This window comes from Vulpes lagopus, chromosome 24 (assembly GCF_018345385.1).
Source record: "Vulpes lagopus strain Blue_001 chromosome 24, ASM1834538v1, whole genome shotgun sequence".
NCBI classification, from domain to species: Eukaryota; Metazoa; Chordata; class Mammalia; order Carnivora; family Canidae; genus Vulpes; species Vulpes lagopus.
Genome location: NC_054847.1, coordinates 34,432,180 through 34,460,145, shown reverse-complemented (window position 1 = coordinate 34,460,145; position 27,966 = coordinate 34,432,180). Strand labels below are relative to the sequence as shown.

At 37.8% G+C, this 27,966-nt stretch overlaps 1 protein-coding gene across 2 annotated transcripts in view; it reads right to left on the bottom strand.

Moving 5' to 3' along the window:
• Positions 1 to 289: 289 nt before the first annotated feature.
• Positions 290 to 27,966, bottom strand: part of RNMT (RNA guanine-7 methyltransferase) — a 33,409-nt gene continuing 5,732 nt past the window's right edge. For both annotated transcript variants that reach the window (XM_041739786.1, XM_041739785.1), the window contains 8 exons: positions 25,659 to 25,784; positions 23,435 to 23,550; positions 21,899 to 22,080; positions 21,251 to 21,415; positions 17,497 to 17,614; positions 8,819 to 8,920; positions 7,233 to 7,266; positions 290 to 4,169 (listed from right to left, as the gene is read on the bottom strand). In XM_041739786.1, the coding sequence (XP_041595720.1) occupies positions 4,132 to 4,169; positions 7,233 to 7,266; positions 8,819 to 8,920; positions 17,497 to 17,614; positions 21,251 to 21,415; positions 21,899 to 22,080; positions 23,435 to 23,550; positions 25,659 to 25,784 (881 nt within the window). In that variant the 3' untranslated portion in view covers positions 290 to 4,131. The remainder of the gene's footprint in view (positions 4,170 to 7,232; positions 7,267 to 8,818; positions 8,921 to 17,496; positions 17,615 to 21,250; positions 21,416 to 21,898; positions 22,081 to 23,434; positions 23,551 to 25,658; positions 25,785 to 27,966) is intronic.

Genomic DNA, 27,966 nt, shown 5'->3' with positions numbered 1-27,966 from the left:
ATAATCATATGAAAAGTGCTCAAATCTCATTAATCAGTAAAACGAAAACTAAAGAAAACTAAAGCGACGATGAGATACTACATGCCTGCCAGAATGAAATGAAAAAGACAGACACTACTGAGGGTGGCGACTGGAACTTTGGAAAACTGTCTGACTATATCCAGTAAAGCTGAACCTATGTATGTACTGACCCTGCAATTCCACTGCTACGCAGAAAGGAGTACCTATGTATTCATGTACTAGGATATTTGAAGCAGTACTATTAGTAATAGTTCACAAACATCCATGGGATAAATATGTGGTTTATTTACGCAATGGAATACTATACAGCCATGAGGGAAAAAAAAAAACCACATACAAATCCATGCAACAAAAATCTTACAAACATAATGTACAGCAAACCAGCCAGATACAAGAGAATACAGACTATTTGATTCCATTTAGATTATGTCCAAAACCAGACAAAACTAATCTATTTCTCAGACGCCAGATAGTGGTTACCCTTGGGGACGTAGTTACCAGAAGGGAACGTGGTGGGGGGGGTTCTGGGGTGGTGGTAATAGTTTGTTGATTGAAGCGGTGATTGTATTTGTGGCCCATTTGTGAAAAAACAAAAACTTGTGTATGTTATACTTCAACTGAAAGTTAGAACAAAATGATTTGCCTCTGCCTGGATAATCAACTCAGACTGAAGATTCCTTCTCTCTTGGCTTCTCCTGTTGGCTCTACTCCCACTCTGTGTTTCCACCTCTTGCCACTTCCAAATGGTGAGGGTGGGAAAAGAACCATCCTCTACCCACTAAGATGCAGACTAAATTGGATTTGCTACAGGACTAGTAGCTTAAGAAGCAGGTCTACCAAAATGTGAAGTCCAAGTCTATCTTTGTCCTCTTGCCTATTGATTATTCACTTTTACCCTCAGTCCCCAAGTACACTCAAATACCCTCTTGCTCTCTGCCCCAAAGCCTTACCCAGGATAAATGCTCCTCTCAGGGGAGACTTATAAGTACGAAAGTCTGTTTTCAAGATTAGAGAGAGAGGAAGAGACACAACATATGTACATGAGCAGGGGAAGAGGTAGAAGAAGCAGGCTGTCTGCTGAGCAGGGAACCTGACATGGGCTCGATCCCAGGACCCCAGGATCATGACCTGAGCCAAAAGCAGACACTTAACTGAATGAGCCACCCAGGTGCCCCAGGTCCCTGGATCTGGTCCCTGGATCTGGCCCAACCTTGAAGACCCAGACACCTTGGCAGCGACTGGCTCATGATACATACAAAGCCTGAAGTAGACAAAAAAGTCAGCATATTAACAATGAAAAACAACATTCAGGAGCTAGAATATTCACCGGCAGATCTACACAAGAAACCCCATCTTCACTAGGATACCTGAAGACTGACCAAAATAACGTTAACAGCAAGGAGTTAAGATAGGCTGAGGGGATGGGAAACCGGGCCTCGGATCTGACCACGTGTTCTCTGCCTCCCCTCCCCACTGCTGACCCACACCGCATGCTGCTTCAAAGCCCCCCACTTTGTACACCTCTGCTCTGATGCTCTATTACATAATGCTACAAACACGGATTTAGGTAGCAATCACATTTCCTCAACTTTCAGGTTTGGGGACACTGTAGGCCAGGAAACTCTGCACCGGTCATCTGCCTCTCAGAGGCATCACACACATTAGTTAACAGAAGTCAGTCTCTAATCAATGCCTTCTCTCCCTGAAGGCAGATTGCTCTGGGAGTCACCCTGGGCATGGGAAGAGCGGGCATTACCACGGACAGCTGCGGTGTGCAGGGGAGGACACCGCCCCTTTGAATGCAGCTGGAAATAGCCAGCTCGTCTCTGTGAACACCATGGTTACACTTTAGCGTATTTTAGGCCCAAAGAATTCAACTTGAGCATTCGTTATACCACAGTCCAGCCAGGTTCCCAGACCAATCCTCCCAATCCTTGGGTTGTGTCCTCTCAAGTGGCTGGTTTGATCTCCATTTCACTTTTCTCGTTGGAGGACAAACTGGAGAGCCTGTAATCACTCCCATAAACTTCACATCACCGACCTGATAGTGAAGGGCCATGCCCCTTTCCTAACCGGTTTTCCTGAGTCCCTGTCCAGACACTTAGATGCAGGAAGAAGGCATCAGGCTGGAAGGAAGAGCAGAGGTGGCTAGAAGGATAAAGCTCAAGCACAGGGCAATGCCAGAACCCTGCATCTTCTGGGTGCGGCTCCATGGGCCTCCTGTACACACAACAGCTTGCTTGCTTGAGGTAAAAAGACTGGCTGAATCCACTTGGGTTTCCTTTACTCCTTTCTGTGCCTTCAGTGAAGGCCCCGGGGGACCGCACCTTCCTTGTCTGCTTTGTATTACCGCCAATCACTCCATCCTTCAGGGGATCCTTCTCTGTCACAAATCACCCCTGGGGTGGAAAGAGCAAGGGGCTAAAAATGTTTTACTACTTGCTTAAAATTGGCTAAGGCCATTAAATGAAAATGATTAAGAAGTAATAAGCCACATCCTCTAGCAAATTATCAAAACACTTTCTGGAACTTGCCCCAGAATTAAAATGAACCCGCATATGTAACATGAAGAGTTCACCATCCTCACATCCCCAGCACCACTACCAAACCTCCGCTGGCTAACAGCAGCCAGAAATGCTATTATTTATTTCCCCCAAATGACTTATGGCAAGCCACCACTAAGGCAAAAAGACTAAATTTTTATAAACTGGTAACAGCTTGGGGACCGACAAATTGCACAAGGAACAAAAAGCAGGTAACCTGTGTTCTCTTGTTAAAACGTCTGTTACACCATGAATAATCAACATATGTAAACAAATTAAGAAACTTTCTGTTTTAAACAAGTGCTCTGGATAATTATAGAAAGTAGTGTCTTTTAAATCCATGCACTGATTAAAAAATCATTTTTAGATGATTTTTTAGAAGAATATGCAATAATTGCTGTTTTGTTCTTTGTAAGTTTTTCACTACACCTAACACTGGCAAGTTTTTTAAACGGTGACGTAAAGTAAGGATGACCATTCACCTAGGTGTCCGGTCTGGAAGAGGAGTCAACAATTCTGAAATGGCAAATACAGATCTTGAGCAGTGACGGGACGCTGGATCCTACTGCACCAAGCACGACGTGGTGACACAGAAGAGCAGGTACAGTTCTCCCAGGGCTGAAGGGGAGTAACGCATCTACAGAGCACACAGTGCCCGTACCCTACACATCTAACCTCGGGGGGATTTCATCCGAAGTCTGCTTGTCAGCTTCCTCTAATCACATCCTCCTGTTGCAGTTCCATACATACATCTGAGGAAAATGTTCACACGGGACAGGTTTTCATTAAATCACGAGAAAAATAACTGTGGCATTTTTGTTCAAGGAACAAAGAGAAATCAGTCTAACTACATTCCTGATAACTAGAAACATTCATTGCTATGAAGGAAATCTTTAAGATAAAGCCCCTAAAATCCAAAATAATTTTATGCTGGCATCAAAACCGTTCTAACCAGTTCCAAGAATTAGATCATATTTGCAAATAAGGTAGTTAGTATTTATAATGAAACGTAAAAACTGACAAAAATTCTAAGCAAATAATTTTTATGATCATTTAAAATTCTGTTTTAAACTTGCAACTTTAGTGATATATATTGAACACATTCAATAGTACAGAACACAATCCATTTAATCTTGAACACTATATAACAAAACTACAGAAATGAGCACAAACCCCACAAACCAGTATGCTCCCTCATCAATTCTATAACTGCAATAAATTTAATACTGTAAACAAACACTGAACAAATCAGAGCACTGTGGAAAGAGCTTAGGAGCTCAAACAAGTCATACTATAATTTTTATGCGCTAAGAGAGTAGTGAGGCAAATGGAATTCTTAGAACATTACTTAAAAATAGATTTTTAAAGACAAAGGTCCCAACTGATTCTTATATACACACACACAAAAGTTCATCTGTCACAGACAGCAAATGTTGAATTTATACACTGGAGTTTCCGGCAGCATCCTGCACATTTAGAATAATTAAACAAAGTTGTCAAATCTAGGATGGATCATTCAAATCTGTATAGGATGGGACACAGCTGTCCTGGGCTACTGCGTATGTGCTCACTGCTGCTTCTCAAATGCAAAAACCAAGTAAATACCTAAAAAGAAAATAATAAAAATTAGAGTTTGGTTTCTTAAATCCTTAAGCTAAATAACAATTTCAGTCTTGTTTATAATTTGGTGAAAATTCTCAAGCTTCTGAAGGGAAAAATCCCATTATTTCTAAGGGTCCTCAATTATTCTGAATCATATTTAAGCATATAGGGGGTTTTATCTGTTTACCTGAAAAGAACCACTTATAACAGTGACATTACAGCTCTTGAGAAAACCAATTCAACAGCTTTAAAAATGTCTGAAAACAGTTTGAGATAAAAAAAAATTAAAAGTATAAAGGCAAAGAAAATTAAAACTAAAAAATCTTATAACAATTCTTTTTATCTGGAGTGAGACAGGTAGAATAATTGCACTACCATCAATGCTTCTGGCATTGGTTATCTAGGTTTTCTGTTCGGGGGAAAAATAAAACTAATAAGAATTATAAGGAACATATATAACGTGCAAGTTAAAATTCATCCAATTATCCAATTGTTGTGCTGTAGGTCCTGATAAGTAAGCCAAAAGCTACATGAAAATTGATGCTTAGAGGGCCATTTATCTGGCCCCAATAGTGATATTCCAATCCCATGAATATTGTCCCTTAAATACACTGTGTGTTCACTCAGACATTTAAGTCTATGTATTGGTCTTCATTCTGGATCACACTGAAATTCAAACCTATTACATCTTCTAATAAAATACCAATAGATTTTATGCTATATAAACACCTGACAAAAATGGTAAATCCTTAAAACATCACAAGGATGTTCAGGGTGTACACTAGGACATTCAGCAAGTCAGGATAGTAGACCCATGTACCTTGGTGTCCTCCCTTAACTTCTGAATGGGATACAGATGAATGACTGCAGACAATGTAAAAACCTCACAATCCTCTAGGTTTTACTCAACCTGTCCCAGTGTATCACCCCAGTCCTTCCAAAATGCTACTTTTAATGCTATTCTGTTTCTTATCTATTATTCCTAATTTCTTTTAGGAGAAATGAAACATTGCTGGCATTACAGTGGATAGGGAGAGAACAGTCAGGGCAATATCAACATGGTAGAGTCTTCTAGAAGATAAGAAAGCAAAGCAGTCCAAGACATTCTAAGTATAATACAAGACTTAAGAGCGGCCAGCATTAGTTAGCTTGGCCCCCACTCCAAGCGATCCTTCTGCAGTCTAACCTTGACAAACTCACCCCAAACACATTGATACCTACTGCAAACAACCCAGCAGTCCTGACCTACCCTAAATCTAGGGTCATTTAAAATCACTAAGACACAGTGTTTGAATTCACATTGGCAATTAATAACTTTCACTCCTTTCTAACTCAAACATTCTGAGAGTCTGACTCATATAAAATGTCTTTATGCAGGCATATCGATTGGGATTTAAAGAAATAAATCTTGAACCCACTTCCAAAAACAAATCAACAATTCTCTACTTTCTTTTCACATTTAACAGATCTTCTAGAGGAGCAGCAGATTCTAGTAATACGAGCTTCATGATTAAACCAGAAGTTTGAAGTACAGCTTCTCGCACTTACTAGACTTTGACACGGGGCAAGATACTTTCCAGGCCACAGAGCCCTCCAGTTTAGAAGTGTGATGCATTAAAGAACACACTGATCCTGACCAGGTAGATCCTAGCTACTATGTGGCCACTGTTCCTTTCCTACTGCTTTTCACATCTCTAACCCAAGTCCCTCCACTTTCTGAGGGCATCTAATTCATCCTCTGCGTGCTATTACTCAAGTCCATACTGAGGTACAAAAATACAGTTTGAAACTACAGATAGTACCACCATCATGACCTGTGACCAAAACTGTTTTCCTTACATCATATTTGGGACTGGCAGGCTCTCTAAGATAACTGGCTCATCTCCACTCTAGGGAAAGTAATGAAATGTACAGGTTTAGGCACACATTTCCCAGTCTGCTGGCCCTGTAATCCCATTTCCACTAAGGGTAGCAATATTCTGAGACAGATGGGCTCAAGATGTTGGCTGTATTCGTTTCCTTTCCCTTCCCCTTCTGTCTCTAATTTGGCAAGTCCTAAGAACAATCCTTCCACATGGGCTTCCTTCCATGAGGCATGGTTACAAGTATGAATCACCTGGGTTAGCTCTCAAACAAGCTACCTCAAACAAGTTACTGAAGTGTTTTCTTATCTATGAAGAGATATTAGGAAAAGTAGTCTACCTGAAAAGTTGTGAGGATTAAATGAGTTACAACATAGGAAAAGTCTCCTAAAAGTTCTTATTATACTATTATACTATTATTTCTCAGATTTTACCTTTCCTTTGGCTCTCCTTCAACTTTTTTCCCTATTATAAAAATGACAGCCCTTAAAACAGTTTGCCTAGTACTGCACTTATTTGTGTCTGTTTCTTCCATTAGACAGTATACATCTGGAAAGTAGAGATTACAACTGTTTTTTTTTTTTTCTAATTCCCCCAGAACCCTTTGACAGCATGTTATGTAAGTCAATACTCAACATTTATCAAATGGATGGTCTCTGATTACCACTTATGCCTTCGACAAAATCAACAAATACTTAAATTAACAGTGGGAACTATCTTTTATGCCCTCAGGGCAGCCATATAAGGATATTATCATCATCTTAAAACTGAGGCTTTCGGAGTTAGCTTATTCAACATCCATTTGCTGAAGAACCACGGACTTTACAGATTTGACAGGCCTCTGACTTCTCTTACACAGACAAGCACCTCACTTCAAAATATAGGCACCAGGCCCTTCCCAATCACACATCCCTCTAAAATATCCTGCTCACTGCTGCTTCACTAAATGCTCTAATACTTATTATGTCTGGGTTGTCAACACCAGAGTGGCTAAAAACAAAATACATGGTAGTGTTTAATAAGCGAAAATTTCCAAACGTGCCATTTATTTATGTAAATCATTTAATAATACCATTTATTTATGTAAACATAAATACGCACACCCTCATATGTGTCAGAGAAATTCCAAAGTGTTCAAATTTTAAGGAGCACTCTGAAACAAACTTTGAAAACGTCAGTAAATCTACAGTGATGATATACTCACTTGTGGCTTCCCATTCTGATTTACTTAAGGTTCCCTGAAATTAAAAAAAAAAAAAAAAAAGAACTTTTAGATTGAATATGGAAGTACATAAATGCCTATTTTTCAATACTTGACAGAAGTGCCCACACAATCCTATTTCACTATAAATATAAGTTGACCCTTGAACAACGCAGATTTGAACCTGCTGGTATACTTATATGTGGATTTTTTTGAACAAATGTAAATGTGTTTTCTCCTACGATTTTCCTAATAACTTTTCTCTAACTTACATTATTGTAAAAATACAGTATATAATACATATAATATACAAAATACATATTAACTAACTGATCAAGTTATTGGTAAGGCTTCTGGTCAACAGTTGGCTATGAGCAGTTAAGCTTTTGGGGAGTCAAAAGTTAGAGGCTTACTGTCCAAGGGTCAACTATACACGCAATTTACTGTTAATATTATTGTGACCTAAATATATAAAAGGAATCAATGAGATTTCAATGTCATCTTCTGAATTTTGCACGAATTCTCTAAACCACTGATTCTCCCCCCTCAAAGGGTCAATTTGTGTAAAGAGGGTATTTGTGCACATGTGTAATTGGAAAACACCTCTATCTTATATTTTTAACTTGGAAAATAAAAAATTAAAGAGCCTATCTTGCAACATCCAATAGCATTATGGGAGGGAATATGATTTCTATGTTTTTACAAAGGAATCACAAAACTCATATCCCGTAAAGGAAATAAATTATACTTAAAAGTTACCAAAATACTAAAAAACATGTTTATATAGTAATACACATGCTACTTTGTACATGCCTTGACTAACAAGCTAGATTGATTGGCAATTCCAGTAACTAATGTGATTTTGGAGAAGTGATGAATGTAAATGATAGTCTAAGACGTCAGCAGAACTGTGTAATGCCAATTTCTTTCTTCTTCTTTTTTTTTTTGTAATTTCTATTGATGAAAAAGTCACAGCTATATCTAATACCATTGTGGTACAGTTGCATTCTTAAAAGAAAATGTGAAATTCCATGTAGAAGTCAGTGAAAATGGAGATGTAATTTTTCTCCATGTATGTTCATGAACCCTTGAATTTTATCTATGGAACACAGTGAGTCAGCAGTGCCTATATCTTTTTTTTTAATTTTTTTTTTTTAATCTATTTATGATAGTCACAGAGAGAGAGAGAGAGAGAGAGAGGCAGAGACATAGGCAGAGGGAGAAGCAGGCTCCATGCACCGGGAGCCTGATGTGGGATTCGATCCCGGGTCTCCAGGATCGCGCCCTGGGCCAAAGGCAAGCGCCAAACCACTGCACCACCCAGGGATCCCAGCAGTGCCTATATTAAGATACAATGATATAGCAAAGAATTCTCCAACCAAGCCTGTAGCTTTTTCCCCATCTTTACTGCCTGATATAGCGCTCCATTCATTCTCAGTATTGAAATATTTTATCTTCTATTCTACGGTTATAAAAAGAGGAAACAGACTAACGCATATCTGATTTCAACAAAATAATTTCATAAGTTTCCATATAATATAAGCCTTTTTTTTCATTTTTCTATAAAACTGCTACAAATGTAGACTTACCAAAGGTAACCTTACTTGACTGTTCTTCATGTACTCTGCTGCATGTTCATAGTCATCCACCTTCTCAGAGGCAAGTTTGGAATTCTCATTTGCTGGATATGGCTAGGGAAGCAAGTGAAATTCCTAGTTAGGAAATTAAATGAAACTTATAATTCAGAATTAAAAATACTAAGTCACTAAAATAAAGTAAAATAAAATAATTAAGAAAATAATCCTTAAATATTATTTCAGGAATACAAACTACATATACTTTTGAAATACTAAAAAAAAAAAAATGGGTGAAAGGATCCTCCCCTAACAAAGTAGCTGTCATGGTCAATTTTGATGATAATCATAGAATATTTACAGTTGGACAAAACTGTACCATTTATTTAATCACCACCAAGGGTCACTTAGCATCAAACACTTGGATCTCCCTGACTCCCAAAGACTTTTTCTGTTATAAAGTGGGAGTTATTATCAAAAGAGCTAAATATTAATTTAAATATTACAGTGATATATTAGCCATCAGAAGCATGAACAGAAGTTAGAAATAATACAGATGAAAAATTCAAAATGCTGGTGGAAGATAGTGGTAGAGTTAAGAGGCCCAGAGGCTCACCTCGTCCCATGGATACAACCAAAAACTACCAAATCATCCTAAATACCCCAGAAATTGATCTGAAGACTGGCAAAACAAACTCCACAACTAAAGGTAGAAAGAGGCCCCATTGAAGTAGGTAGGAAGTGCAGGGACAAGATTTGGGAGAAACAGATCCTGGGCATTTTGGTGGGGAGGGAGCTAGAGCTGCTGAGAAGGGTGAGAAACAAACCAACACACAGGGCAGAGTCCAAGGGAAACAAATCTCCGTTAACAACTGGCTTATAAAGCTAAAGGAACCACATTTCAAGAGTTCTTGCAACCAGTGGGGCTTAAAAGCCTGGTCAGCGTGCTTGGAGCTCTGTGGAGGACACTGGGACTGCTATAGGAGAAAAGGCAGGGTAAATAGCCTGCAGACACATAGAATTGGAACAGCAATCTGAAGAGTGCCTGGGCCACACAGTGAGGGGATTAGTTGCTCATCTCAGAGGATGCCCACAGAGACAGAGTTCAGAGATCCCTCCAGGAATAAAGGAGCTGACTGGCACCATTTCCCTCTGTGGTTCCTCAGCATAAACACACAGCCACCTGTAGGAACCAGTGCACATGAACACTCACTACCTAAACTGCTTACAATAAGCTATATCCTGCCTACACTCTGGCAGAATGGCCATTCTCAGGCATCTATGCCTCAGTCCCAAATCAAACCACTACCCACACCGCATCTCCCTACCCAGGAGTTTTGCAAGGCCTCAGTTCCAGCAGAAGTGGCAAGAAGTCCCATTTCATAAGCAGACTAGAGTACACCTAGATAAAACATACCACATTCAGGCTAGGGAATAAACACTGCTCACAAAAGGCAATGAACCTCTGCAGACAACAGCCCTAGAGGATAGAGACCAGGACAGAACAGCAGAGCACACAAAACATACACTGGAGACACTCCTAGAAGCACCAGGCCCTGGGGACCAGGGAGTACTACACAGTAGAATACTACAGGACCTCTCTTCATAGAGACATTATCCTCAAGAACAGGAGATGTAGCTGACTTTACTAAAACAAAGAGACAGACAAAATGAGAAGACAGAGCAATCTGGCCCAAATGAAAGAACAGGACAAGGCCATGGCCAGAGATTAAAGCAAAAATAGAGTTAAGTACATGCCTGATGGAGAATTTAAAGGAATTATTCTAAGGATACTCACTTGACTTGAGAAAAGAATGGAGAACAACAGTAAGACCATTAACAAAGATAAGGAGTAACATACAGATAAACGGCTTAAAAAATGAAATGAGAAACATACTTGATGGAATGAACAGCAGGCTAGAAGTAGAGGAACAACTTATGATCCAAAAGAGAGAGTAAAGGAAAATAATCGAGCTGAACAAAAAAGAGAAAAAAGAATTATGCAAAACAAGAATAAACTTAGGGAATTCAGTGACCCCATCAAATGGAGTAACATTCACATAAGGTCCCAGGAGAGAAAAGGGGGCAGATAATTTATTTTAGGAAGTAACAGCTGAAAACTTCCCTACTCTGTGGAAGGAAGTAGATATCCAGATCCTCGAGGCACAGAGAACTCCCATCAAAATCAAAAGCACACTAAGACATGCTTTAATTAAAATGGCAAAATATAATAATAATATAATAATAAAGAAAAAATATTAAAAGCAGCAAGACAAAAGAAGTCATTAACTTACAAGGGAAAACCCATAGGGCTAGCAGGAAATTTTCAACAGAAACTTTGCAAGCCAAAGGGAGTAGAATGACATATAGAAAGAGCTGAATAGGAAAAATCTACAGGCAAGAATACTCTATCCAGCAAGACTATCTTTAAGGAAAGACAAAGAGTTTCCCAAAGAAAAATTAAAGGAGTCTGTGACCACTAACCCAGCCCTACAAGAAGTATTAAAGGGGACTCTTTGAGTGAAGGGGAAAGACCGAAAATGACAGTATGAGAGCAGGAAACATTAAAGCAGTAAAAATGAGTGTCTGTAAAAACTCAATCAAGGAACTCATAAAATATAAGGATATAAAACAGGACATCATATACCTAAAACTTGAGGAGGAGTAAAGAATGAGTTCAAACTTAAACTGACCATCAAATTAATATAGACTGCTATATGCTGATGTTATATACAAATCTAATGGTAACCACCAATCAAAAACCATTAATAAGTATGCAAGGAATAGAGAGAAAGAAATCCAAATGCATCACTAAAGAAAACCAGTAAACCATGCAAGAAATAGAAGAAAGGATCAGCGAAAATCTCCAGAAGCAACCACAAAATAACTAATAAAATGGCAATAAATATCTGTCAATAACTACTTTGAAAGTAAATGGGACATATGTCAAAAGACATAGGATAACAGAATGGATAAAAAATGGATAAAAAACAAGACCCATCGGGATCCCTGGGTGGCGCAGCGGTTTGGCGCCTGCCTTTGGCCCAGGGCGCGATCCTGGAGACCCGGGATCGAGTCCCACGTCGGGCTCCCAGTGCATGGAGCCTGTTTCGCCCTCTGCCTGTGTCTCTGCCCCTCTCTCTCTCTCTCTCTCTCTCTCTATCATAAATAAATAAAAAAAAAATTAAAAAAAAAAAAAACAAAAAACAAAAAACAAGACCCATCTATATGCTGTGTACAAGAGATTCTTAGGTTTAGACCTAAGATTGAAAGTGAGGGGAGGGGATAGAGAGGTGCCTGCGTGTTACAGTTGACTGAGCACCCAACTCTTGGTTTCAGCTTAGGTTGTGATCTCAGGGTCCTGGGATTGAGCCTCACGTCAGGCTCCGAATTCAGCATGGACTCTGGGATTCTCTTTTAGTCTCCCTCTGCCCCTCCCTGCCATGCATATGCATGCTCTCTCTCTCAGTAAAATAAATCTTAAAAAAAAGGAGGAGGAGGAGGAAGAGGGGGAGGGGGAGGGGGAGGAGGAGGAGAAGAAGAAAGAAGAAAGAAGAAAGAAGAAAAAGAAGAAGAAGAAGAAGAAGAAGAAGAAGAAGAAGAAGAAGAAGAAGAAAGTGAGGGGATGGAGAAACATTTATCATGCAAATGGTTGGCAAAAGACAGGGTAGGAACAATACTTATATTGCACAAAATAGATTTTAAAACAAAGACTGTAACAAGAGACCAAGAAGAACACTAGATAATAATAAAGGGGAAAATCAAAAAGGAAGTTTTAACAATTGTAAATATTTATGTCCCCAACATGGGAGCACCCAAATACATAAAACAATTAATAACAAACATAAAGAAACTAACTGATAATAATACAATAATAGTAGGTTACTTTAACATCTCACGGCAATGGACAGATAATCTCAACAGAAAATCAACAAGGAAACAATAACTGAATAACACACTGGACCAGATGGGATTTAACAGAAATATTTAGAACATTCCATCCTAAAACAGAATACATATTTTTTTCAAGTATACATGGAACATTCTCCAGAATAGAACACACATTAGGCCACAAAACAAGCCTCAACAAATTTAAAAAGATCAAAGTCATAACATGCATCTTTTCTGGCCACAACACTATGAAACTGGAAGTCAACCACAAGAAAAAATCTGGAAAGATCATAAATATAGGGAAGGTAAAAAACATGCTACTAAATAATGAATGGGTCAACCAGGAAATAAAAGAATAAAAAAAGTACATGGAAATAAATGAAAATGAACACACAGTGGTCCAAAGACTTTGAGATGCAGCAAAAGTGGTTCTCAGAGGGAAGCTTATAGCAATACAGGCTACCTCAAGAGGCAAGAAAAACCTAAAAAATAAACTACCTAACCTTACACCTAGAAAAAGGACCTAGAAAAAGAACAAACAAACCTAAAATCAGCAGAAGGAAATAATGAAGATTAGAGCAGAAAGAAATGATGTAGAAATGAAAAATACTACTAAACAAATCAATGAAACTAGGAGCTGGTTCTTTGAAAAAACAAACAAAATGAATAAAATCGATGAACCTCTAGCCGGAATCATCAAGAAAGAAAAAGGACCCCAATAAATAGAATCACAAATGAGGAAGGCAAAATAACAAACACCCTTCAAATAAACAAATATAACATAATGAAAAACTATATATCAACAAATTGGACAACCTGGAAGAAATGGATTAGATCTGAAAAATATATGAATTACCAAAATTTAAAGAAATAGAAGATTCAAACGGACTGATAACCTACAAAGAAATTGAATTAGTAATCAAAAAACTCCCAAGAAACAGAAGTCCAGGACAGGTGGCTTCCAGGCAAATTCTACTAAACATTTAAAGAAGAGTTAATATCTATTCTTCTCAAACTATTCCAAAAAACAGAAAAGGAAAACTTAAAAATTCAGATGCCCTGATACCAAAAACAGATAAAGACATCACACAAAAAAAGAGAGCTACAGGCTTATCTCTGATAAGCATAGATGCAAAAATCCTCAACAAAATACTAGCAGGGATCCCTGGGTGGTGCAGCGGTTTGGCGCCTGCCTTTGGCCCAGGGCGCGATCCTGGAGACCCGGGATCGAATCCCACATCAGGCTCCCGGTGCATGGAGCCTGCTTCTCCCTCCGCCTGTGTCTCTGCCTCTCTCTCTCTCTCTCTCTCTGTGACTATCATAAAAACAAAACAAACAAAAAAAACAAACAAAAAAAAAACTAGCAAATGGAGTTCAACAACAATACATTTAAAAAAATCATTCACCAGGATCAAGTGGGATTTATTCCTGGGCTGCAAGGATGGTTCAATATTCATGAATCAGTTGTGATACATCATATCAATACAAGCTAAGAACCATATGATCATTTCAGTAGATGCAGAAAACACATTTGACAAAGTACAACATCCACTCATGATAAAAGCCCTCCACATAGTATATTTGGAACATACCTCAACAGAATAAAGGACATATATGAAAACCCAAAGTTAATATCATCCTTAATGGGGAAAAACTGAAAGCCTTTACCCTAGGAAGTGAGGAACAGGATAACAGGATAAGGAAGTCACCCTTATCATTTTACTTGATATAAGACTGTTAAGCCCAAGCCACAGCAATCAGACAACAAAAAGAAATAAAAGGCAGCCAAATCACTAAGGAAGTAAAACAAGAAAGAGACTTAAACTGATGATTACCAGAAGGGAGATGGGGGGGGGGGGGGGTTGCTGGATGAGGCTTAAGGAGCACTTGTCCTAATAAGCACTTGGTGATTAAAATGGAAACCTAAAATAAAAAATACAGACGAAAAATGAGTCAACAGAGAACTGTAAGTTCAAGAAGATAGGAAAATAATCCAGCCTCCAAATTATGGGCAGTCTCCATATTTCCTAAGAACCTGAAGAAGGGACACACACACACACACACACACACACACACCCCTGTGTTTTTTAAGGCTATGCTGGCCAAATGTTTATTAAAATTACCTTCAACCAAAAAAAAAAAAAAAAAAAAAAAAAAATTACCTTCAACCACTAATTTTAATCCATTTCAAATAGCATCTCTTTATACTATGAAGTGTACCACTTTGTAGTACATGTAAATCAAAACATAATGAATTACATAGAACACTTACTATTTAACAACCACATACTCTAAAAAGGTTATACGGGGATGCCTGGGTGGCTCAATAGTTGAGCATCTGCCTTCGGCTCAGGGGAAGATCCTGGGGTCTTGGGACTGAGTCCCACATTGGGATCCCTGCAGGGAGCCTGCTTCTCCCTCTGCCTGTGTCTGTCTCTCTCATGAGTAAATAAAATCTTTATGAAAATAAAAATAAAAGGTTATATATTCTTTGTAATTCCTTTGTTTTTTTTTTTACAACAAACCAGCTAGCAAGGAATCACTTTTTTTCTTTTAATATTTTATTTATTTGAGAGAAAGAGAGAAAGAGCACGAACAGGGAAAGGGGGCAGAAGAGAAACAGATTCCCTGGTGAGTGGGGAGCCTGATGTGGGGCTCGATCCTGGGACTGCAGAATCACAACCTAAGCCGAAGGCAGATGCTCAACTGACTGAACCACCCAGGTGCTCCACAAGGAACCACTTTAAACCTAGATCTTCTTGATGAATTTTTAAGAAAATGATTCAGAAATGTCTATTTTGCTATTTTCTTTCCCCCCTTATAGGTATCCCACAGTAAGCTCAGATATTTAGCTGTTTGCTGTTTAAGTATGTAGCTTTTTGAAGTCCTGTACTGCTATCATGAGCAACCTTACTTTCTAATCATACCTTAACACAGGGATATAAGAAATATCACTAACGGTTTTGGAACCTCAACCCCACATGTTGTGGTTTCATCAGACAAAAAGCTTCAAAACTTTAACGTGAATGATCAGAAACTATTCTGTTGTAGACTTGCTCTTCAACTTATCAGTATAAGATTCCTCCATGTGATTACCTGCCTGTCACTGGACATCTAATTTCTCTTCCCTCTCAATCACTTTAAAAAACCAAATAACATATGATTAACATAGGATTATAAAGCTGCAAAACTAATCATTCTTTTCAAAACAGGTAAGAAAAAAGAAAACAGGTGTTAGGACTTTAAAACCACATAATGCCTTGACATGAGACTTCTCATTCTTCCTTCCCTCTACAACAGTGCTCTAGGAGAACAATCTTTTACTGGTTCTATTGCGGGCCGGCTCAAAGCTGACAGCTTTAAGAAAAGACTTTTATACATACATCAGAAAACAGATCCATTTAAATCTCTGACCTAGACTAAAGCAGGAGCATTGGGACTGCTCTTTCTGCCTCTGGTCCTAACATCCCTCCAAACCATGCTCCATTCTGTCACAAGTCATGTTCCTATTCATTGGACCTTGTCATCTCCCGCTCAAAGTACTTTATACACCTGCAGAAGTGACTTCGAGGAGAAGTAGGCAAAACCAAAGGACTCTGCAAACTACATGCTATTACTGCTCAGGTCCGTCCCCAGACAGCCACAGTGATAGGTCATATCCTCAAAGGCGGACTGGGGGAGAAGACTGGAGAACCACTGTGCTGCAGAAAGTTATCTGTGCTTCTTCAAACATCCCCTGCTCTCTCATGCTCTCTGCCTTTACTCTTAGTTTACTTTCTTCACAAAAGACCCTTTCATATATGCACTGCACTTTAAATATTTCATTATTGCGGTTCTCACATGGTACTCAATTATTTGCTTCTACATTTATCTTCTCAATACACTGTAAGATCCTTGAAGGAATGGGACCCTGCTATCCCATAACCCACTGTCGACAGTTTTGAATACATTACACAAATCAACTCATTATCTACATGCTAATAGAATATAAATAACTAATCATTGTACATGCAAAGCACCACCAAAGATGATAACCTACAGACATGTGTGTGTGTGGTGATTTGCACACACACTTTTTCTAGTTCTCTCTTCTCCCTCAAAACAAAAACAAGCCTCTCCAGCTAACATAAAGCAAATATAAACATTCTTAGTTTTAAAATATAGGAAATATGACCAACGAAGAATGTAATATTTTAGTGGTTTAAGTAATTTCAAAAGATAATTTAGAATTTAAAGAGGCCACTCCAAATTGGGAAAGTTGTATGGATATAACAGCAGGAGACTTGGCATGGTATGAGATCACCTTAGACCCTAGCCAGGAAAATCTTAAAAAACTAATGTAACCAAAAGGCAGTATTGTGGAAAAGTAGTGCAATCCTGCACCCCAGAGAACATTTGGTAATGTCCGGAGTCATTTTTGGCTGTCATAACTGGGGACAGGGAAGCTACTGACATCTAGCACATAGATACCAGAGATGTTAAACAACCTAGTGTGAAGGGAACAGCCCCTCACAACAAAGAAATTTTCCAGCTCAAAATGCCAACTGTTCTTAGGTTAAGAAATCCTATTTAAAAACCGTACTATCTAGAAAATAGAATTTGATGACAGCACCACTCACTCACTCATTCAAGTTTTTCCTGACTACCCACAAAGCAAGGACTCTGTAATGAGCTCTGTCCTAGGTGCTGAAGAACTTAGAGTAGTTCAAATAATCTGATTTACATAAATACTTAGCATCTAAACGACCTTAAAAGGAATCTCAAAAACAAAGAAGAATATTTACACCTTTCTAAATACCTACCTCCAAGGCCTGCATTCGTTTTAACAGCATTTTATTTTCGTTGTTCTTAATCTTTTCCTCATAGAATTCCAGAAATGTCTTTTTGTAGACTAGTTTCATATTGTACTTCTTCGCCATTCTGTCCAAAACAGATTACTTAATGAAAATGCTTCCAAAATATCAATAATTCCTCAACAGTTTACTTTCACACAACAGTGACAATGTCTGGGCATCACCAAAAAAGCTATCAATTATATATTTACGACAGGATAATACAAAATGAATGAGGAGTAACATACCAATAATGACATCTATAAAAACACATGCATCCTAAATCTCAATCTAAATCAACGGGTCACAGGAAATGTAACAAATAAGTCAGGAAGTAAAATGAAAGGCTATGAGATAGGGATGAAGAGCTATAAAGAACACTTCTATTCCATGTTATTTTTTTTAAACCTATTTATGTATGTATGTATGTATGTATGTATGTATGTATGTATGTATGTCACAGAGAGAGAGAGAGGCAGAGACACAGGCAGAGGGAGAAGCAGGCTCCATGCACCGGGAGCCCAATGTGGGATTCGATCCCGGGTCTTCAGGATCGCGCCCTGGGCCAAAGGCAGGCACTAAACCGCTGCGCCACCCAGGGATCTCCTATTCCATTTTATTTAACTTGATCCTTCACAGTGGCATTTTGAAAACAGGTGCCATTCTTTTTTAAATTTTACTTATTTATTTGAGAGAGACACAGAGAGTGTGAGCATAAGTAGGGGGAGGAGCAGAGGGAGAGGGAGAATTAGACTCCCCACAGAACAGAGAGCCCAACATGGGGCTCGATCCTGGGACTCCAGGATCATGACCTGAGCCAAAGGCAGATACTTAATCTACTGAGCCACCCAGGCACCCCATTCCTCCTTAAAACATTCTTTTATCTCTTGGGCTCTCTGGCAAGATACATTATTAATTTTTATACTACATCCTGGGCTGCTGCTTCACAGTTTGTTTTATAAATTTATTTTACCCAACTTCTAAATTGTAATATTCTGAAGAGTTTTGCCCAGAGCATTACTCATTTTCCCTTCCCTGTCTTTAAATAGCACGCCAACAGCTATCTGTAGCTCAGCTCTCTTGTCATATTCATTTATCTACTGCTTCCTAGAAATCTCCACTAGGACGTGCCAGGATGGAGTATTCTCTAACTTTCCAAATCCAAGGTTGAATCCCTAGACTGTTCTGCCAATCTTTGCTACTTCAGTAAATCTAATTATTTATATGCCAGAAACCTCAGAGTTCTCCATCCCACCTGTTTATCTATAAAACATTCTTCAAATAGGTCTTCTTACCCCTTCGTTGGCCACCATCTTGCTTTAACTACCACCACCACTCAGCTACACTACTTCACTTCTTTCCCTGCTTCCAGTCTTATTCTCCCTCAATGAATTTTCCACCTACAGTCAGCTTAAGCTTTCAAAACTACACACGTCACTTCCCTCATTTACGCCCTTCACTGGCTCTCCAGGACACTTAATAGAACACAATTCAAAAGCTTTGTGCATGGCCTCTAATGTACTCATTTATAAAGGAATGGTTCCTTGGGGTGCCTGGCTGGCTCAGTACATAGAGCATGAAACTCCTGATTTCAGAGTCATGAATTCAAGCCCCATGTTGGGCACAGACCTTACTTAAAAAAAAAAAAAAAAAAGAAGAAGAAGAAGAAAAGAAAAAAAGGAATGCGGCCTCATCTTGAGCTACTTGGGCTCTGATTCCTACAACTTACAGAATGGCTTTCCTTCAGCTCATTCACATATATTGTTACTATATCTGGAATATCTCCAACTTCTTTTCATTCTTTAGATGTTGACTTAAGCATCACTTCTTCACAGGTGGATTCCTTAAATACTCAATTATATTAGGTTTCCCTGTTATACTCTGTTTTTTTTTCCCACTGCATTTGCCAAAGTTTATAGTACCTATATCTGTTGACAAAATGCAGGGTCTGGAGATGATCTCAGGTAGCAGGTAAAAGAGATGGAGGGAAAATAACTCTCAAAGGGTCAAGAAGGCTTGTGAGGTGATTGTGGGGAGGGGACAATGTAAAAGAACACATTTGAGAGCCACTGGGATATGTATGTAAGGCAAGGCTCCCCATAATTTGAATTAGCCCTTCTTGGAAAGACAACATGAGTACAGCTAACAGTCTCTTCTATACTAGGCAGTTCATTTTCTACCATAAATCTCCAAATAAGCCTTCAGAAATAAAATCAAGTTTTATGCCTGAGAACTATCATTGCAAAGAACTGACTCAATCTGACCAACAGTAAACCTTAAAAAAAAAAAAAAAAAAAAAAAAACCTTTCATTATATCCTTTATCTTTTTGGATCTACTCAAATTACCAACTTTGTTAACCAAAAATACCAAGCTTACACACTAAACATATGAAATGATGCACTAAAGACAATTAATTTCTTCTTTTATAAATATGAAGAACAGAAAAATTTCACAAGTCTACTAATGTTGAGGGAAAAAAATGATTTGATCGATATGACAAGGCCTTATTATGTTTAAGTTTATTCTTCTACTTTCCTTCTCAGGGAAACCCTAAGAGCCAGGGGTCTCATAAGGCCTTAAAAGCCTTATCTTATGTAAAAGACGAATACCCACCATTTGCTTGGACATGGATAGAACTGGAGGATACTATGCCGAGTGAAATAAGTCAATCGGAGAAAGACAATCATCATATGGTTTCACTCATACAAGGAATATAAAAAAAAGTAAAAGGATTATAAAGGAAAGGAGGGGAACTGAGTGGGAAAAATTAGAGAGGGACACAAACTATGAGAGACTCCTAACTCTGGAAACAAACAAGGGGTAGTGGAAGGGGAGGTGGGCAGGGGGTTGGGGTGACTGGGTGACGGGCACCGAGGGGGGCACTGGACGGGATGAGCACTGGGTGTTATACTATATGTTGGCAAAATGAATTTAAACTAAAAAAATAAAATAAAATAAAAGAGGGCGGCCCTGGTGGCCTAGCGGTTTGGCGCCGCCTTCGGCCCGGGGTGTGATCCTGGAGACCTGGGATCGAGTCCCACGTGAGGCTCCCTGCATGGAGCCTGCTTCTTCCTCTACCTGCGTCTCTGCCTCTCTCTCTGTCATGAATAAATAAATAAAATCTTAAAAAAAAAAAAAAAGACATCAGTGGAAGAACTGGAGAAATCCAAATAAAGTCTGGAATTTATTATTTATTTTTTTTAAAAAGTCTTATTTGATGAAGCCTGGTAACCCAACTTTCCCTGTGTCTATAGTCTGCTGGACACCTAGAACCAGGTCCATGAGTGAATACATTCTTGAATCAGGATTTTATTATCAGCACTTCCTATAAGACACAGGCTGTAGTGAAATACAAAACAACTTTTAATATCTAACCTCACTAAAGGAGGATCTTTGCATTTTGAAGACTCATTCTATATTATCAAAGTTATTATCAGTTTTTTAAAAAAATAATCTTTCACTATTTGCAATGTCAGGTATTTTTTCCCACAAGATGAAGGCAACAGACTCCTTTCTGTACCTGCAGGATAAAGTAATTCCAAGGATGAAAGAAAACTAAATAACCAAGGGTATAAGAGACCTACGACATAAACTAAATTTGACATTAGTCTTTTTTTTAATTCTTTGGGTTCCATTTAAAATAAGGAATGAACAGAAATACTAAATTTTTTTTTCTTTTTTTCTCTCTTAAGGCAAAGAGTAACAGATTAATGACATTCTTACTCATTTAGCAATGGAAAATAGACCAAGAATTCAGGGACATCCACAACACCTTCCAAGTTGAAGTCATATTTGCAGCCGAATAAAGGATAATCTCCTTTCTTCTGAAACTTCACAGTATATATCTCATTCCCAAATGATTCTGTTTCTGAGGCTTCAAGGCGTCTTCTATTAAAGATTATCCCCCAAACCAAAATAAAAAGATTAAAATTGTTATTAGCTCAGACTTATGCTCACCTGATTATGCATGTGAAAAAACTAAAGGACGCAATTTTAAAAAGATACTTAATCAGCTTTTTAACTGAACTTGAGCTACTTTTAATAAGCAATACACTAGCAGATCATCAACAATCATACCATGTAACTCCTAGTTAATTCTTTTTGTGTATCTGATCTAGAGTTTGTCTAGCACTGTAACCTCCGGCTGGATAAAGCATTGGTCTAATTTACACAAAAAGGTGTTTTAAAGATTCATCTGCAAGTCTATCTTTTGATCTTAAATGCTGAGTATACAAGTATATTATCAGTGTTTGGCCCTTATAAGATCAACATGGCATATTCTATAAACTTTATTTCTGATAAACATTTCCTACTTTAAAATAAGCTTACTTCTGAGTATCTTATAAACCACTATATATTAAAAGCACTTACATCAGTTCAAAGCTATTGGGAGTGGTACCAATAAAATAGCCTCCAGGGCTCAGTCTCTCACAGGCATTTCTGAGCATCATGTCAGCCTGCTCATAGGATTCAAATGAATAATGACAGACAAACTGACAACTACAGATGTCAAAGCACGTTTCGGGGTCACGAAATTTGTTAATCAAAAGTTCCTGAAACAAATTAAAAATTAAAATGGGTCAAGATTTTGAAGTTAATTGCAATATAAAACTTTTTACTAAGTTAATTTCTAGAATTAGAGTCCTTAAAATAAAAGTAGGCAGGCCCTCCCAACCACGTATCCACTGTCTCATTATGCGTAATAAGGCCCACAACAAAATGATCTTTTCCTTCTGGTTCAATAAAATTTGATTATCATTTTCATAGTAATTTAAAAACTAAGAATGAAATCATGTTTAAAAATCTATCAACCAAATATAACATTTAAAAAGGTTGATGCTTTAATTTGGCTTTACTTCAAAGCTAAGGTAAAATGGTGTTATCAGTAACTTTAATTTAAAAAAAACACAGAGCTTGCCTTTGGGACACTTTTTAAAAGTGTTTTTAAAAGTTTCCAACATTCTAGCAGAATACTATCACTTTCCTTCTCACTTTCACAACTGCAAACAAAATGTGTACGATTAAAGATACCCATAATAGTTTAATGAGCATAATGAGTCAGACAAAGCACTGAAGTTTAAGATGAGACTTTTACTACTTAAGTGCCTCTGTAGTTCTTAAACTTCATAGTTGTTACAAAATTTAGAAACAAATGGAAAGTGCAAAACTTCAAACTTTGGTATGTTGGGAAACTACCCTAATAAATTACAAAGGCAAAACAAAATGTAAGCCCAGTTCTATTTTAAGGTACTGGAAAATAAATCTTGTCTGAACAGAAAGGCAACAAATGATTTCTAAAGTTCAAATTACTGGAGCACCTGGGTGGCTCAGCTGGTTAAGCGTTTGCCTTCAGTCCAGGTCGTGATCTCAGGGTCCTGGAACTGAGCCCCATATTGCTTCTCCCTCCCTTTTGCCCTCCCTCCTATTCTTACTCTCCTGCTCTGCACTCTCTCTCTCTCTCTCAAATAAAATCTTAAAAAAAAAAAAAAAAAGAAAAGAAAAAAAGAAAGTTCAAATTATTAAAAGCAAAAAACTATAAGTACTCAGTGGGTCATTTAAAGAAATGTATCATTAATAGAATTTCTAGCTAAAACTGAAAATGGATGTCCTAAGATTTTTAATGTTTCAAAGCACATTTATTTTTTTAAAGATTTTTATTTATTTATTCATGAGAGACACAGAGGGAGAGAGAGGCAGAGAGAGAAGCAGGCTCCACGCAGGGAGCCCGACGCAGGACTTGATCCTGGGTCTCCAGGATCACACCCTGGGCTGAAGTCGGCGCTAAACCGCTGAGCCACCCGAGAGCTTCCCCCAAAGCACATTTTAGAAGAAATAACTGCTTTTTAAAACATGTCACTCACCCAAACTAAAAATATAAAATGTAAGTTGACAAAAAGAATTCTGTACCTTTGAACAATCAGCAGTTACAAATTCTGCATTGAAAATATATTCATTATCACGACAACGATTTTTCATGTCCTCATACCGCTGCTGACACTGTTTGACAGAAACATCAGCGATATCTGGAAGGGGAACAAGTGTTAGTTAACTGGCAATGAAGACCCACAGAGATAAAATGTAAATGTAAAGATGGCACAAACAAAAGCAAAGTAAAATGCTGGGACCTTATCACGAATACAAGGTAGTAATGCACCAAATGATGCAGGTAATAATTGATACCTTCTTCACCATATAAAGTAGCATGGGGAAAAAAAAACAATTTCATTTACAAATGTCCTTATTATATCAGTAAAATTTGATTTTATTAAATCTAGGCTCTTTTTCAATGTTCTGTGTGATGAAATGGAAAGTAACAACATCTGTGCTACCTAACAAAGTAAAGTCTGATCAGAACTGGTAGGACCGTGTTATGAGCTGTAGTGGCCACTTTTTTTCGCAGAAAAGTGTTTTCACTTGAAAGAACCACTGACGGAGAGACTTTATGATGGCAGACATTTTCTTGAAAATGAACAAAATGAGCCTCTTACTTTAAGAAAAACAAAGTATAGTATTTGTTACCAATGAGAAAACTTGAGATTTCAAGTGAAAATTACAATTTGAAACACTTGCATCTACCCGCCCCCCCTCCCCCGTGGGCAGGGCTGGGCATCTTCCCAATACTTAAAACTTTTCTGATCGGTGGTTAACATTAAAAAAAAAATGTGATTTCCTGATGTCAACATTTAGAAGATATGCATAACATTAGTAATATTATTTTCTAAATATTACAAAATCTTTCAGGGTGAAAGATTCATTCAACACAGAAGACAGACCAGTGGATTTTAAAACAACAGAATACAAAAATTTTACTGATACAGATTCAGATGCCATACTGGAACTACCTGTTAAGTTTTGATACAGTATGAAAAACGAATATGCTGAATTATCTGAAAAGGCTGTTAAAATATCCCTTAATTTTACAACTACTCATCAAATAACACATCTCTTGGGGATCCCTGTGTGGCTCAGCGGTTTGGCACCTGCCTTCAGCCCAGGGTGTGATCCTGGAGACCTGGGATCAAGTCCCACATCGGGCTCCCTGCATGGAGCCTGCTTCTCCCTCTGCCTGTGTCTCTGCCTCTCACTCTGTGTATGTCTCATAAAGAAAATCTTAAAAAAAAAAACAAAAAACAAAAAAACAAACACATCTCAACACAGTGAATGCAGAAACAAGCATGAAAAAAACCCAGTTGTCTCCTAATATTCTAAAGGGACTTGGAAAAACATTTTTAAAGTACCTCTCTTCTCATTAAACTTTATTTTTTAGTGAATAAAAGTATTTTTTCAATTCTTGGTTTTAATTTCTATAATCAATAGATATAGCCACATACACAATAGCTTTCTGTGTCCCTTAAATCTTAAAAATAAAAGTGACAGAACCCATAAAACCAGAAAACTTGAGAAGTGCCAATTTAGGTAACTTCACAGTTGGTCCTATGCACTTCATCTCATTGGAAGAATATCTGCTTCTCTCTTCAATGTTAAGACCAGCAGGTTCCGGTGCTTGATTCATTCAGTTATTAAACTATCAAGTTTTCTCACCTAATAGCTTTAGCAACTTTTTATGACTACTGCTTATATCGATTATTTCATCAAGGGCAGAAAATAGTGATTTTCATAATCCCCCCTGCACTTACTATTTTTTAAATAGAGAATTTCCCTTTTCAACCATTTGGTGACCTCTGAAATACAGAGGGTAAAGAAGATACCCCAACCCTTGATTTATGAATTTCAGAATGATGAGTAAGTTTCCTAGCAACCTCCAAGAGTGAACAATGAGTTTTTTTCCTTATTTGATGTGTCTCAATCCACTGAAATCACTATTTTGTTGATTTAACTGTCCTATCTTCGGCCAGTGGAAGCCGTTTCAAGTTTGTGCTTCAGACAGGACTCCACCTTTGATTACTTCCTTCCTTTTAAGGAGGACAAATTATCCCAAGCTCATTACCTATATTATGCAACACCATTAGTAAAGTCTCATAACTCATTTAGGAAAACACCCATCTCACACACAGACCCAGATTAACCTCTTATAAGGTATTTTAGTGCCATGTGATGTTGAGATTCTGCTTATTTTCTAATTGCCTGATTGATCACAAATTATTCTTGCTCATATCATTATGTATCTTACCTGTACAAACTAGCTTGTTAATTCTTCCCTTTTTCCATTTCAGCAAATCTCCACCTTTACCACATCCCAGGTCCAAAACAGTGATATCGCGTTTTTTTTTCTGTCGTACCTTTTCTAAAAATTCCCCTAAAAGAGAGGAATGTCATAATAAATTAGCATTTCTCCATTTTTACTACAGCATAGACTGTTACACCTAATAACCTACTGACATCTGCCTGACACTTATTATAAACTAGTACATGTTCACTTATGTAATTAATTCATCTTTTGGTGAACATTTCAAAATATGACTAATAGTTGACCCGATCCTCTAGCATTATAGATGAAAAAGTACGTGTCTGGTATTTTTTTTTTAATTTAAAAGATTTTATTTATTTATTCATGAGATACACAGAGAGAGGCAGAGACACAGGCAGAGGGAGAAGCAGGCTCCCTGAGGGGAGCCCAATGCGGAACTCGATCCCAGGACCCCGGGGTCATGCCCTGAGCCAAAGGCAGACACTCAACCACTGAGCCCCCCAGGTGCTCTGTGTCCAGTATTTTAGAAAGGTCAGACAGGTTTTTGAGGGTTACTTTTAGAATCTGACTTAACACTGGATAGCAGACTCTTTTTTTTTTTTTAAGACATTTTAAATTCTAATTAGTACAAGATTTAATACTTGTTCATGATAAGAAAAAACTACTTGTGATTTTTGTAGTTTCCTCTTCCTAAAAACTAAACGTTTAGCTTATAATATACCTAACTAAATCAAAATAATTATAGGATCTTAAAAGTGCTTGATTTTTATAAAAGACATCAGGCTTACCACAAAAACCAATAAAAGAACTAGTTCCAAAACTATACATAACTCTTAATTTTACTGTCACCAGAGTAAAAAAAGAAATCTTTCATCCCAATCTACCAAATCACAGTATCAGTAGGACCACATACATCAATATTTAAATGGTTCAAATATCAGTTACAGGCATATTAACATTCTTAGACAATTGAAGTATTTAGCAATTCTAAAACTTGATATAATATTGAGTCATAGATCTACTCTTCCTATCTTTATTACTCTGAGTTTAACACTTCCTTCTTCTTTTTTTTTTTTTTTAAAGTTTTATTTATTCACGAGAGACGCAGGCAGAGGGAGAAGCAGGCTCCCCCCGCAAGGAGCCTGATGTGGGACTCCATCCTGCATCCTGGGATCACGCCTTGAGCCGAAGGCAGACGCTCAACTGCTGAGCCACCCAGGTGTTCCTGAGTTTAACACTGCCTACTTCCCATGTATACTATTTTGACTGCTAGAATATTCATGGTGTGCCTGGGTGGTTCAGTCAGTTAAGCGGCTGATCTTAGAGTCCTGGAATTGAGCCCTGGGTCAGGCTCCACACTCATTGGGAAGCCTGCTTGAGAATTCTCTCTCCCTCTTCCTCTCCCCCTCTGCCCCTCTGCCCACCCACATGAGTGTGCCCGCACGCTCTCTCTCTAAATAAATCTTTAAAAAAATTAGCATTAACACTATGAAATGAGTAAAAAACTATTATAAAATCTCTTTATTTCCACAATAAGACTAGTAAAAGGAAAAATTATGAATATTATTCAAAGATATCTTTAACATGTCAAGAACAGTACTCAAATAGTTACTAAGCTATTGGTACTTTCCGAAGTACCAATAAGAAAGAGAATGCCAAAGAATAGGCATTGAGACAGAGGGAAAAAAAGGCCAGAGAGGGAGCTTGGCACAGACCACACTGATTGCACCAGGACCAGGAAGACGGTGCAGATAGCAAAGCACCAAGAGAGTTGCTGGAACAGCTGAAGGAGGAAGGATGAGCACAAATATGTGGAGAGAAAAAACTTTTGCTAAGTCTGACTTCAGACTTTTTAAAAATGACCTATTTCCCTGATTATAAAAATAGAATGATTAGTGATGTGAAAAAATATAGTTGAACTTAAAATATTTATTCAATGAATAAAAACATGAATAAATGACCCTGAAAAAAATCCAAGAAATTATCTATATTACCGAGGATGATGAAGAAAGGAAAAGAAATTAGCACTAGGGTCCAAAGATTACCTTGGAAGTAGAGATTAAAAATGCCACAATACTAAATAAAAGGGGGGAAGAGGGGTGACAAGCAACATTCAATTACCCTAGCTTAAAACTAGCACAAATAAATCCTATTTCTGTAATAAAACAAGAATATAAGAAACAAAAGTGAGAAGACAGACAGAATATTAATATGTGTTTGAAATAACGAGCCTAGGTCTCAGCCCTAATACTATTCAGAATGAATAATGTATCTTAAAATATTAGTCAAT